The following is a 14794-nucleotide window of genomic DNA, read 5'->3' on the forward strand; positions in this document are numbered from 1 at the left end:
ACCTTCTTACTCTGGCTTCTTCCCCCTTCCTTTCCAGTCTTGATGCAGGGTCTCGGCGCGAAACGTTGACTGTTTGTTCATTTCCATAGATTCTGCCTGACCTGCTGAATCCCTCCAATGTTTTGTGAGAGTTACATCTAAAGTTTTCCGCTTCTCTTTCAGTTACCTAGCAACCTGTCCAAGCTGCTCCAATTTCTACTCTTAGTATCTTTCCTTCCAGTTAGTCCTGATGAAGGGTCTCGACCCAAAACGTCGACAGTGCTTCACTCTATAGATGCTGCCTGGCCTGCTGTGTTCCACCAGCATTTTGTGCGTGTTGTTGTTTGAATTTCCAGCATCTGCAGATTTCCTTGTGTTTCCAATTTCTACTTGCATGGATTGGTGTCAAATTTTATTTAATAATATTGTTGTGGATCAGTCTGTGATACTTTATGTTGAAGCTCCCATTTAAAATGTAAGCTGTTACAATGCAGACATCAACTTAGAGGTCAAGAATGCACTTAATTCAATGTTTAACTTAATAATGAGATATGTATTCTGTCTTATATGGAAATGCAAATGTGATACAAATAATTTGATTTTTATTCTAGAACTGGATTCCAAATGGCTATAACTCAAATACACTTCATTCTATAAAGAATGCAGCTATTTTGTTCCCTGCATCACTCAGATTTTCCATGGTATCGTTTAACATATATTTTTGGTGCCTGCCAGCCCTCTGGTGGTTTCTTCAGTCCAGCTTTTTTCCAGATTTGCTTCAAATCCCTCTCAAACTTTACCTGCAAAAATACAAGAAGATTAATTTAATAAGAAGCATATTCATTCTTTAACTATGACTGGCAATTATAAGAGCTGGCCTTAATAACTGAAACTGTCTCCAACTTTCATTTTTGTATGACAGTACATCTTGGATACAACACAAATGCGTTTGCTTAAAAAAAACCAGCTTATTCCATAGAAACATACTGTGTGCATTGGGGCAGCACAGTAGCAGAGTATTTAGCACAATGCTTTACAGTACAGGCAACCTGGGTTCAATTCCCACCACTGTCTGTAATGAGTTTGTGCATTCTCCAAGTGACTATGTGGGTTTCCTCCCACAGTCCAAAAAACGGTAGGGTGGCAGATTAATTGGTCGTTGTAAACTGTCCTGTAATTAAGTGAGGATTAAAACAAGGGTTGCTGGTGGTGCAACTTGAAGGGCCAGAGGAGCCTATTCCGTACTGTATCTCAATAAGGAAATACAATTGCAGTTATTGAGTAAATACAAGACTGTTTCACACTGAGCTGTGAGAACAGGACAGGAATTAGAATTCAAGCACTAGTCTGGACTAAAATAACTGACATCAGGCAAGAGGTATAAATAACCCTAGGAAACAGTGGCAATGAGAGTGAGGAGTCATTTATCATCCACACTTACAGCTGTTAATCCATGACAAATGACAATTAACAGACACCATATACACTGGGTTGAGTGGTGCTGTGAATCCTACTGTCCCTGAACAGAAACATCCACTCAAGAATTCTGCCACAAGTCTGCTTTGCTCATGAACAATTATCATTTGTTGAGCTACTGGTGCATTAAGTAATTACTGTCCCTGTGAAAGAGACACAGAAAAGTGAGCGATGAGGCTGCAGGTTAAGGCACATATACTTACCTGCTATTTGAAAAAATATTTAACGAGTTGAAGTTGAACCACACTGTAGCCAAAAGGCTCTGCAATAGGTTGTCAAAACAGCCCACTCATCACCGACACCATCCTACCAGCCACGAAGGACGTATATACAGAAAGGTGCCGGCAAAAGGTCTGTAATATCAAGAAGAATCCCACCCACCCTGCTCATAGACTGTTTATCAGGGAGGAGGCTACGTGGCATCTACACCAGACTCAAAAAACAGTTACCTTCCCCAAGCAGTAAGACTGATCAACAACACCACCCACTAACCCACCCCTCCACACCTCCCACCACCACTACTTAATGATTTCCTGTCAGTCACCTTAGGTACAGACACTTCTGTGCCTAGAGTCACTTTATGGTCATACAACCAATCTCTGTACATAAGCTATCTTATGTATTTATAGTTACTGAGTTTTATTAATCTTGCATTCATTATCTTATTGCAGTTTGCTTTGTGCTGCATCAGATCTAGAGTAACAGTTATTTTATTCTCCTTTACATTTGTGAACTGGAACTGACATTAAACAAACTTGAATTCTCACTTCATCCCAGGGCTTATAGATAAACTTCAAACATTTAAAAGCATGTGCAGCTACTATTATGCTTTCTTACCTGCCGCCGTCTTCTGCGACCCTCCTTGACCCGCCTACGCAAAAACTTTGTACGTTTTAGCAACTTCTTGTACTTGTGCCTGTTCATCTTTCGCCTGCGAATCTTCAATACGTTTTTACATTCGATTTTGTCTATTTTGTAGTTTATTGTTGCTCCATCCTCTTCAAAAAGTTGGGATTCCTCCACTGGAGGGCAGTCATACATCGAAGGATTCCCTAAACCTACACCAATACCTTGTCCGTAGTTTAGGCCCAGACTGGGTACCCAGTATTTAATTGTCAGCCAACTTTCTGAAGGGCTAATGGACAATTTTCTTGGAATCAGAAGCTCCTCCAGCTCATGATCTAGTGCACACCAACGCTGTGGTTTCAACTTGTGTCTTGGAGATGTATAACAATCTTTGGATAATGTACTACATCTTCGAAGAACAGAGCCAAAAGAAGCCTGCATTCCTAAAAAATGAAATATGAAGTCTATCAAATCCAAAATCTAATTCAACCTAGAGTTTTTTGTAATAGCACTGAACTGAACGGTGAGATATTTCAAGTCCTGGTATTAATATTTAGAGAAATTATGACAATATAAAGGACACCAGGAAAAAGGAAAGGAACTTTGAGGAATTCTCCACTGCACCTTTTTGTAGGGTTGACCAAGGTCTAGCATTGCAACAAGGGCAGCACAGTAGTGTAGTGGTGAGCACAACACTTTACAGTACAGGTGACACAGGTTCAATTCCCACCACTGCCTGTAAGGAGTTCGTACGGTCTCCCCATTGCCGTGTGATTTTCCTTCAGCTGCTCTGGTTTCCTCCCACAGCTCAAAGACCTACTGGTTAGTAGGTTAATTAGTCGTTGTAAAAGGATAGGGCAAGGACTGAATCGGGGGGTTGCTGGGCAACATGGCTCGAAGGGCCTATTCCAGGCTGTATCTCAATAAATAAATAAAGATTAACAATGTGTTTTTGTTCTTTTTATTCCCCGTCCAATGTTGCCTTTGTCCTTCTCTCCATCCAAGGAAAAATGCAACACTGTAAGAGGAATAAAAATGAAAACTAAAAACTCTTATACAAACTGAATTTAAAATATTTTCTTCTTTTTAGACAAATTACTATTTACACCAAGGTGCTGGCTATTTCAACAACCTTCAAATGGGGAACCTATCACCTTGAATTGTTTAACCTCAATGCAAGGTTAAACAAAATGGCCTGACCCTGTGCCTAAATAACTTAAAATAAATTCTGAGTCCCTTTGCCATGTTTGGGTTCAGAAAATGTATCAATAATGTAGTATTTATGCAAAATAATTTTAAACAGCAAATATAGCACCCTATTGTATTTTCACATAATACCATTTAAGTGTACAGCAACACTGTCTTGGGGAAGAAATGATCTTTCACTACCCTAAAAAGCAAGGGAACAGCCAATAGAATTTTTCGATGATTCCGTTACTGCACTCCGTCAGTTGAAAGATTTATTATCTACATTGCAGAAGTTAAATATTTGCAAACCGTTGGATAATATAAACATTTTTTCTAGCTGCAGTGTTCAATGACTTATATGGAGCTGAAATAATACCATACGACTTGAAAATATAAGTATTGACCTGATTGATTTAGTCATGACCATTAAAACGATTCTTTACAACATTAAAAACTTCAGATCTGTAATAAAAAACAGAAAATGCATGAAACTCTCAGTAAACGAGGCACCATCTGAAGAGAGGGGGAAAAAAAAGTTAATGCTTCAGCTTGAAGACCCTTTATCACAAAGCAAATTTGTTTAAGTACCTTTGTTCAGTTTACCTAAGTGACCCTGAGCTTTGTGCTGTGTGTTACTGTACTTCTCAATACCTCGCTGTCGACTTCTTCCGGTAATGCTGCAACAAGGCCTAATGTAAGACATGGAGACTTAAGAGAATGCAGATGCTGGAATCTGCTTGAGGAGCTCAGCAGTTCAGTGCAAGAGATATTCTGAAGGCCTAATGTAAGCTTAAAAACAGCACCTCACTTTCTTCTTGAGTAAATTACAACATTTAGAGCTCAACATTGTTTTCAACAATTCCAAATAATTCACTTTCTCTTTGTATTAGACCTGACTATTTCTGCTGAAGCTCATCCATCCGAATTGCTGACTCAGTTCCTCCCTCAACACAGAGACTGCCTGATATGCTGGATATTTCTTACAGCTCTGACCTGCCTCTCTCTTCACGTCTCTTTATTATTTTCCCTCTCTATCTACAATTTATCACCATGACAAGTGTGACCTCAGCCTAACAGAGATATTCCCTCTGTCCTATCCAACCTTGCTTCATTAAATGTAACTCTCTCTTTCTCAGTTCTAATGAACAGTTGTACACCCGAAATTTGTTTCTTCTTCCTCCTTTGGGGGGGGGGGGGGGGGAGTTCTCATTGAAACCTTTCGAATGTTGAAAGGCCTAGACAGAGTAAATGTGGAAAGGACATTTCCCATGGTGGAGGAGTCTAGGACAAGAGGGTACAGCCTCAGGAGAGAGGAGTGTCCATTTAAAACAGAGATGTGGAGACATTTCTTTAGCCAGAGGGTGGTGACTTTATTACCACAGGCAGCTGTGGAGGCCAGATCGTTGGGTGTATTTGAGGCACAGCTTGATAGGTTCTTGATTCGACATGGCATCAAAGGTTACCGGGAGAAGACCAGGGAGTGGGGCTGAGGAGGGGAAAATAGATTCAGCCATGATTGAACGGCAGAGCAGACTCGATGAGCCAAATGGCCTAATTCTACTTCTATCTCTTATGGTTTTATATGCTGCCTGACTTGCTGAACGTTTCTAGCATTTTCTGTTTCTATCTAAAATCTTAAATTCCTATAAGGAAAATTTGAATCAGTTAGGACTTTATTCTTTGGAACTTAGAAGATTGAGGGGGATTTGATAGTGGTATACTAAATTATGAGGGGTATAGATAGGGTAAATGCAAGCAGGCTTTTTCCACTGAGGTTGGGTGGGACTACAACTGGAGGTCATGGGTTAAGGGTGAAAGGAAAAAAGTTTTAAGCAGTACATGAGGGGCAGCTTCTTCACTCAGAGGGTCATGAGAGTGTGGAACAAGCTGCCAACACAAGTGGTGCATGTGAGCACAATTTCAACGTTTTAAGACAAGTCCAGTTAGAAACATGGACGGCAGAGGTGTGGGGGGCCATGGTCCGGGTGCAGGTTTTCAGGACTAGGCAGTTTAAATGGTCTGGCATGGACTAGATGGGCCGAAGGGCCTGTTTCTATACTGTACTTTTCTATGACTCTGTGACTCCATTCTTGCCGGAGACAAATTGCAGGAAGGACAAAAAAAAGACAAATGCACTGCAGCACAGAACCTGATCTCATCAGAATACACATATCAAAATTTTGGTATCACAACATCTAATGTCTGGTGTAAACTTCAGCAGGTTACTTTTCATTTCAAATGTTGACTGGAGGTCTCATGTGATTGCTGCTTAATGGTTATCAATTGCAGACATGATCTCAAAGGGCAAAGTTATGGTAACCGACTCCAGAACTTTCACTGAAAACTCAACCTGTCCAGCCACATTAGAAACATAGAAAACCTACAGCACAATACAGGCCCTTCGGCCCACAGAGTTGTGCTAAACATGTCCCTACCTTAGAAATTACTAGGCTTACCTATAGCCCTCTATTTTACCAAGCTCCATGGACCTATCCAAAAGTCTCTTAAAAGACCCTATCGTATCTGCCTCCACCACCGTTGCCGGCAGCCCATTCCACGCACTCACCACTCTCTGAATGACATCTCCTCTGTACCTACTCCCTAGCACCTTAAACCTGTGTCTTCTTGTGGTAACCATTTCAGCCCTGGGAAAAAGCCTCTGACTATCCACACGATCAATGCCTCTCATCATCTTACACACCTCTTCCTTGGCCATAGATTGGGGTTTATGTAGTGAATTACTCATCTCCTGACACCTTTTAGCTCTTCTATCATCTGCAAGGTATACAACTCCAGTCAGGGATTTGACAGCGCACTGACCACTTGCCTAATGACAACTCTCTAGAAACTTGATACCTGGGACAATATCGAGTGAATGACACTTCTTCATTGACTGCCCGCAAGAGTAATTAGAATCCAGAACATTCGAGGCATCCAAGGGGATTAAAAATAAAAACTAAGGAGAATGGAATAAAAGGAATTAATGAGGGAAACTGTGTTAAGTGTAACTCACAAGTATGGTGAATGTGAAGTTATGGAAGCCCCCTTCAGGGTTAGAGTTTGAGATACAAGGAAGGGGAAAAAATAGCATTTCTATAGCGACTTTTGAGATTTTATTAGTCGCAAAGCTCGTTTCAGTGAGCTGTATCTTTTAAAGTGTAGTCGCTGTTATAGTAGGGGCACTACGGCGGTGTAGTTAGCACAATGCTATTGCAGCTCGGTGTGTTGGAGTTCAGAGTTCAACTCTGACGCCGTCTGTAAGGAGTCTGTATGTCGACACCACGAGGGCGGGGGTTTCCTCCGGGTGCTCTGGTCTCCTCCCACATTCTAAAGAGGCGAGTAGGTTAATTGGTCATTGTAAACTGTTCTCCGATTAGACTAGGGTTAAACAGGCAGGCTCATGGGCGATGTGGCTCATTGGGCCAGAAGGGCCTATTTCACACTGTATCTCTAAATAAATAAATGAATGAATGTATGAATTAATTAATAGACAGTATTCTTATAACCATCAATAAGATCAGATATGTGAATTCCCGTTTCATTGCATAAGAATACTATAGCAAGGATGGAGGCCACAATTTAATTAATTCTACTCCTCTAGCCTTGTTCTTTGTTTTCCCCCATTTCAAGTTTTTCTCCAAATCCTCTTCCTCGATCCTTTTGGTGCATTCAGGTCACAACACGCTACATATAGAAGATCCTTTATTTGTTTCTGGCTCCTTTGTGCATCACTTCCGCAAACACCCCAAGACATACAGGCCACACTATGCTCCTCCCCCTCTCTATTACTTCATTTGATTTTCTTTGACACAATTATAGCTTTTAGGGATTTCCTCACCGAACTCTCAGCTGCCTACTTCATCCCTCATAGAGTCATAGAGAAGTACAGCACAGACATAGGCCCTTTGACCTATCTAGTTCGTACCAAACCATTTAAACTACCTACTCCCTTCAACCTGCACTGGGACCATAGGCCTCCATACCCCTACTATCCATGTACCTATCCAAACTTCTCTCAAACATTGAAATCAAGCTCACGTGCACCACTTGCACTGGCAGCTCGTTCCACACTCTCACCACCCTCTGAGTGAAGACATTTCCCCTCATGTTCCCCTTAAACTTCTCACCTTTCATATTAAGATCAACATCAGCATTCTCCATTGCTGCAGATCCAAGACAAACCGAAGGAGTGTGGCCAGAGTTACTGCATTTTACATCCAGGAATTCCCTCAGTACCAGAACCAAGTGACATTGCTACTTTGAGGAATGATTTTTTTTAAACCTTCTCTTTATTCTCATCCTTTTCAGTATCACTTTAGCAGCCACACTGCTACACTGACAGTATCCTTTTCTTTAGTGAAGGTGCCTTCACTACAATCTCTGTTTAATGGTCTCTGTGACCTGTTGGGTTCAACCATCTCTATCTACACTATTACAACTTATATTTATAAAATCTTTATGGGGTTCATTTTAAGTTGGAAGCATGATTCAGTTAATTCCATTCCCTTGTCTTTTCTCCCTTTTTTTTTACATTTTCAAGTGAACATATTCTTATAGTCTCCAATTCCCTTTTCCAAGACTATTTTTGTACTTCATACAGCCTGTTTTTCCACTAAATTGTGACCCTTGTATCCTGTACTTCTTTTTCTGTTCTGCATTTCTACTCCATAAATTTTGCCAACCACTAACTTTGAAAGCCTTTCTTGATGTTAATTTTCTAACCCCTACCAGATCCACCTTCACACTAGCTATCAGATTTAATGCCAATCTGCTAGGTTCATCAAATTTTTCCACTCAGTTATTTTGTTTGGTTTTAGATACACAGATATGTAGAAAAGTATAGCACAGGCACAGGCCCTTCAGCCCACAATGTTGTGCCAAACCAGCAAAAGAGTAAATCAAAAACCCTAAAAAACTAATCCCTCCGATCCATATCCCTCCACCTTCCTCACATCCATGTGCCTAACTTTAAAGCCTCACATATTTGCCTCTACCACCACATCAGGCAGCACATTCCAGACAACCCAAGTTTGTCAAGCCTCTCATGATAGCACATGCCCTCTAATCTAGGCAACATTTGGTAAACCTCTTCTACGCTCTCTCCAAAGCCTCAAATCCTTCCAACGGTGGGGCAACCAGAACTTTTGCAGAACTCCAGATGTGGCCTAACCAGACTTTTATCAGTTGCAACATAACCTATTGACTTTTGAACTTATTTTGCCTTTTTCCAAAGAATACAACACCAAGATGTTTTTCAGTAGAGAAGTATCAAATGGAGACATCAGAATTCTGAGCAATGGTCATTAACTATTTTCCCTCTCTGTACTTACTATCCAAACTGGGAATATTTCTTATGTTTTCTCTTTTTATTTCAGATACGGCATTTTAATATGGCTCTTTGTTTTACCACAATCATAATATGGCTCTTTTGAGTTCCAAATTATCTCTGTGAAACTTCAGCTTACCTGGAAATGTGTGTGCTTTCGCAAGTTGCAAAGACAATCTTGACAGAATCATTATGCTCATTCATTCAGAAGCAAATGATTAAAATCTTCAGTTCAACCTAAAAAACAGGATTGTATTTATAATTGCAACAAATCTTAAAATCCAAATGGTAGAGTAGGGTTGAAGCAGGTGATGAGGTGATGCGCATCAATGGAGCAACCAGGTTTTTGAAGAGCCAACATAGTGGGGCAGGTCGTGTTCCTATTTACTTGTGTTCTTGTGAGATTAAGGTGGACAGTACGTTTGGGGTGAAGCAAGGAAGACTAAGATGATAACTCTGATTGCAACAGCTATAGAGGGAGAGCTCCTACTGTCTACGATGGTCCTCCTTAATTGCTGTGGAACTGCTCCATCAATTACAAGAGAAATCCAGGGAGCAACTTTGGCCACTAATCTTGTCATTTTACTCCATCAACAGAGAGTGACCGTTCATCCTTCACAAATGTAGCTGCCCGAGTCTCCACTACAAATGCACGAATCCACAACAGACTCAGTTTTAACGCAGACTGGTGTCAAGTGAAACTAGACAATTGGTTCAGTAATTTTTCGACCCCTTTTTTGGCCACAATCCAATTCCAACAAGCTTCTTGGAGTTATATCTACAAGATAAATGGAAACTGTGAAAACCATGTTTCCTCCAAAGTACAGTTATTATCAAAATATGTATAAACTTAGGGATTCATCTCCTTAAAGGCAGCCACAAAACCAAGAAACCCAATAGAACCCATTACAAAAAAAGACCGTCAAACACCCAGTGTGTGGGGAGAAAGAAAACAAATTGTGTAAACAATAAAATTAAGCAAACAGCATTCAGAACTGAAGTTCGTGAAATTGAGTCCACAGACACAAAGCCAGCAGCCGACTGAGTAGCCCATAAGTTGCAGGCCACACCCTCAGTTCAGCGCAGGGACGAGTAAACCTCACAGAGCAGTGAACTGAACCGGCCCAACGCTCAGAGGATGAGAGATGGAGAGGGTCAGCAACTTAAAGTTCTTTGGTGTCATCATTTCAGAGGACCTGTTAGCAATTACAAAGAAAGCATGGCAGCACCTCTACTTCCTTAGGAAATCGCAAAGACTCAGCATGACACACAAAACTTTGACAAGCGTCTATAGATGTGTGGAGGAGAGACTATTGACAGGCCACAATGTCAGCCTGGTATGGAAACACCAAAGCTCTGAATGAAAATTTCCACAAAAAAATGGTGCATATAGCCCAGTCCATCACAGGTAAAGCTCTCCCCACCAACTGACCACATCCACACAAGCGTTGTCGCAGGAAAGCAGTATCCATCATCAAGAAACCCCACTATCTAGGTTATGCTCTCTTCTCGCTGCTGCCATCGGGAAGGAGGTACAGGAGCCTCAGGGCTCACACCACCAGGTTCAGAAACAATTATTACCCTCAATCATCAGGCGGTTGAACCAGAGGGGATGACTTCACTTGCCCAATCACTGAACTGTTCCCACAACCTATGGACTCACTGTCAGTGTTTTCATCTCATGTTCTCAATATTCACTGTTTATTTATTATTATTTTTTTCTTTCTTTTTATAGTTGCACAGTTTGTTGTCTTTTGCACACTGGTTGTTTGCCAGTTCTTTCATTGACTCTATTACAGTCACTGGATTTTTGAATATGCCCACAAGAAAATAAATATCAGGGTCGTATATTGACAATAAATTTAATTTGGATTTAAATCCCCCAATTTTAATCATTACTAGCAATATACATGTTCAGTCATCAGAGCCCAAGTCCAACAGGAACACATTGACTAAAGCCTATGAGAAAAAAGGCTTCATATTTGGCATCCATTAAACCAAAAGTTTCTACCAGCCTCTTCCTCTCCCAAACAACACTACCATTCAACAATGAAAGCTTGTGACTAAACCCTAAAAAAACAAGTCACCACTCAATCCAACTTTACATCAATGAAGAAATTTACCATCACCTTTCAAACATCAACAACATTGGGGAGCATGCCTTATGAGAATAGGTTGAGTGAACTCGGCCTTTTCTCCTTGGAGCGAAGGAGGGTGAGAGGTGATCTGATAGAGGTGTACAAGAGGTATTGATCGAGTGGATAGTCAGAGGCTTTTTCCCCAGGGCTGAATTGGTTGCCACAAGTTTTAAGGTGCTGGGGAGTAGGTACAGAGGAGATAGGCGTCAGGGGTAAGTTTTTTGCTCAGAGAGTGGTGATTGCGTGGAATGGGCTGCTGGCAACGGTGGTGGAAGCGGATACGATAGGGTCTTTTAAGAGGCTTTTAGATAGGTACATGGAGCTTAGTAAAATAGATGGCTATAGGCAAGCCTAGTAACTTCTGAGGTAGGGACTTGTTCGGCACAACCTTGTGGGCCAAAGGGCCTGTATTGTGCTGTAGGTTTTCTATGTTTCTATGTCTTTTAGCCATCCGAGGATAAAATATACTCACATATCTCAATCTCTAGCCTTGCACAATGCTGCTGACCTATTGAAATGCCGAGATAGAGTAGACATGGAGAAGATATTTCCATTAGTGGGAGAATCTAGGATCAAAGAGCGCAGTCTCAGAATAGAAAGGCATCCCTTTATGACAAGAATGAGGAGGAATTTCTTAGAGTTAGTGGGTGGTGAATCTTTGGAATTCGTTGCCATAGACGGCTGTGGAGACGAAGTCACTGGGAATACTTAAAGCAGAGGTTGATACTTGATTAGTAAGAGCATCAAAAGTTACAGGGAGGAGATAGGAGAATGGAGTTGAAAGGGAAAATAAATCAACCATGATGTAATGGCGGAACAACCTCAATGGGCCGAATGGCCTAATTCTGTTCTTATTTCGTACGAATCTACTTGGCAGCACAGACTGCTGCATTTTTACATACTTCAGTGACACAGCTATCTATAACAAGCTTCTTAAAGTACTAAGATGCCACCACTGATGTCTGCAAATTTTTCTGACAGAACAAGGCAACCAAAACACCAACGGCTTCTCCGGTTACACTCGGTCGGCACCAATAAGCAAGGCTTCTGTTTTACATGCCTAACACCAACGTTCAAATCATAAACTGTATTCCGAGTTCTGTCACAGAAAGTAAATGCTGGGTGAACAGGGATGCTCGTGGGTAAACAGCAGTACCTCTCAGCACTATCTACCAATGCCTGGTGAAATACCTCCAACTCCATCTGTGGTATTTCCTCATACTGGACACTTACGGATAGGGGAGAAAGTTGACGAACAGTACGACCCTCAGACCGACCTTTAAAATAAATGTGACCGAGAACTTTCGAGCACTGCTGATTTCCAACTTACCCCCCCTCAGAATATCCGGCACTTCCGGTTTAACGCTCTAACCCTTCCCCCAGCGCCGAACACTGAACAAAAGTTCCGCTTTCCTGACAAATCAGACAGCTGTGGAAATGGCTCTGGAATTTGTCAAGTCAAAATCAAAATTAAGCAGGTTTAGTATCACTGGCATGTCGTGAAATCAGTTGTTTTGCAGCAGCAGTATTTTGCAATACATAATAATAAAAAACTATAAGTTACAATAAGTATTTACTGTATAATGTTACGTACCCGTGACACGTGACTGGGGTTGAAGTTATACTGGACTTGAGGTAATGGTCTTGTGATGGTGGAGTGATGTCATTTTCCCGCCGGTAGAGGTCATGTGACAGGTTTTATTTACAGGGTATAAAAGGAAGACCCACCCTGTCAGGTGGGGCAGTTCGTGGCGGGATTTGCCCAGCTGACTTCGTGTCCCTGCGTGATTTAATGTTATGACGCAGTTTAGTTGAAAAATGAAGTTTTATATAATGCCTAAAGTTTAAAAGGTCATTGCCAGCGGTTTCTTTGCTGGTGGAGAGTGAAGATAAAAGTTTGGAAGATAAAAATCGAGGAGAATCGATTTTCGACGGTGGATTGGTTACGACCTTATTTGATCCTCATTCGGAAGGATTTCGTTGACTGTTCTCGTGTTAATCTCCGCTGGGAATAGCGGGAGATTGAGGACAGAGTGTGGAAGAAAAGTCAGTGCTTTAAGCCGTTATATTTCATAAAATTCGACGTGGGAAGAGTTCGACGCTGGGAATCGAAGGACATCGACGTGGAAGAGAATTTAAATCGTTTTAAAAAGTCTCTCCTTTTAAAAGGACTGTGAGCTTTTGAACTTTCGGCATACCGCTTTAAAGAACTTTTTTTTTCAATACCGCTTTAAAGAACTTTTTTTTTCAATACCGCTTTAAAGAACTTTTTTTTCAATACCGCTTTAAAGACTGTTTGGACTGCAACGCTATTAAGAACTGGGAATCTCGCACAGCAGCTGTTTTCCGGTTACGTTTGAGTTTGTTTACTTTTGAGGGGGTTTGTTTTCAGTGTTTAATAAACGTGTTATTTGTTATAAAAACCCTTGCCTAACTCATCTATATTTATTGTTGCCTGAATACGTAACAATAAAAATAAATTAATTAAATAAGTAGTGTAGAAGAGAGGGGAAAATACTAAGGTAGTGTTCATGGTTTCATTGTCCATTCAGAAATTGAATAACAGAGGAAATTGTTCCTGAAACATTGAATGTGTGCCTTCAGGCTCCTGAAATCTCTCCTTGATGGTAGCAATAAGAAAAGGACATTTTTTGGGTGATGGAGGCATCGCCTTTTGAAGGTGTCGTTTGTTGGGGAGGCTACTGCCCATGATGGAGTTGACAGTTTACAATGATCGATTAACCTACCAACCAGTATGTCTTTGGACTTTGGGAGGAAACTGAAGCACTTGGAGGAAAACCACAGGGAGAACGTACAAACTCCTTATAGGCAGCAGTGGAAATTGAACACAGACCACCTGTGCTTGTGAAGTGTTGTGCTAACCACTGTGCTATCATACCACCCTATATGTTGGGTGCAGGATTTACCCTCAAGAGATGTTGACACTCAGGAACTTGAAACTGCTCAACCTTTCCACTTCTGATCACTTGACTTCCCCTTCCTGAAATCCTCAAACAATTCCTGTCTTACTGATGTTGAGTGCAAGGTTGTTGCTGCCACACCACTCAACTAACTGATCTATCTCATTTCTACATGCCTCCTCATCACCATCTGACAAGGAGGCGTACAAGAGCCAGGTGGTGGGACTTCCCAAAGTGTGAACGTGGGGTGGCACAGCAAGTGCTCTTGATGGTGGTCTAACAGCAGTTAAGTGTGTTGGCCCCGCTGGCTCCACAGGTGACTTCAAGCTGGCCTATTTGAAATCTCCTGCAATGATAGGAAAGGCATTAAAGTGCACAGTTTTATGTCTGCTGATTACATTGCTCAGTACCTGAGGTGGAATGTACACCACCGCTAGGATGATGATGATAAACTCACTCAGTGGATAAAATGGACATTTGACTGCTAGATGTTCCAGGTCAGGTGAGCAGGACTGAGACAGAACCACAATGTATGTGCACCACAATAAGTTGATCATAAAGCACATACTAATACTTGCTACTTACAGAATAGTCTTGGACTCCACTAAATCTTTTCTACTACTGAATATATTTTATGTACAGTAAAATATAAAAAGTAGAAATTATTAGAGGATTAGGTGAGATACGTATGGGAAGGATGGTCATGTTTAAACTGTTTGAAAATAGCTGTTAGTCCTTAAATAAGAGGAACTATTCAAGATTAGGATGAAGGGATTTTTTTTTAAACTTAGGTGGTGAATCTTATTGATTCTCAGTCCTAAAGGCTGCAAAGGTTCAGTCATTGGTTTTAGTCAATATATTGATTCTTTTAGTAGCCAGTAAATTAGCAAATGTGGTGGCAATCAATGTTTGAGCAAGAA

At 41.1% G+C, this 14794-nt stretch overlaps 1 protein-coding gene across 5 annotated transcripts; it reads right to left on the reverse strand.

The window, feature by feature from the left end:
• Positions 1-511: 511 nt before the first annotated feature.
• aurkaip1 (aurora kinase A interacting protein 1) lies at positions 512-12362 on the reverse strand. Of its 5 annotated transcripts, none has more exons than XM_073031935.1 (4): positions 12284-12362; positions 8955-9052; positions 2293-2744; positions 512-779 (listed from the first exon to the last, which is right to left on the reverse strand). In XM_073031935.1, exons 2-4 carry the CDS (start codon positions 9013-9015, stop codon positions 663-665), a joined length of 630 nt encoding a protein of 209 aa, XP_072888036.1. In that variant the 5' UTR covers positions 9016-9052; positions 12284-12362; the 3' UTR covers positions 512-662. The 5 variants fall into 5 exon arrangements, with proteins under 5 accessions (XP_072888036.1, XP_072888033.1, XP_072888034.1 ...); XM_073031932.1 differs by having other exon boundaries at positions 12187-12289; XM_073031933.1 differs by lacking the exon at positions 12284-12362 and adding an exon at positions 12187-12275 and having other exon boundaries at positions 8955-9593.
• Between the last annotated feature and the right edge of the window lie 2432 nt (positions 12363-14794).

The sequence above is a fragment of the Hemitrygon akajei genome, chromosome 29, assembly GCF_048418815.1.
Source record: "Hemitrygon akajei chromosome 29, sHemAka1.3, whole genome shotgun sequence".
In the NCBI taxonomy this organism is placed as follows: domain Eukaryota; kingdom Metazoa; phylum Chordata; class Chondrichthyes; order Myliobatiformes; family Dasyatidae; genus Hemitrygon; species Hemitrygon akajei.

Bases quoted from the DNA above. Each gene is read 5' to 3' on its own strand.
- aurkaip1 (XM_073031935.1), bottom strand. From the start codon at position 9,015: ATGAGCATAATGATTCTGTCAAGATTGTCTTTGCAACTTGCGAAAGCA. The intron at 2,745-8,954 runs GTAAGCTGAAGT...TTCATTTTTTAG, and splicing joins GAAAGCACACACATTTCCAG to GAATGCAGGCTTCTTTTGGC. The intron at 780-2,292 runs GTAAGAAAGCAT...GTATTTTTGCAG, and splicing joins GTCGCAGAAGACGGCGGCAG to GTAAAGTTTGAGAGGGATTT.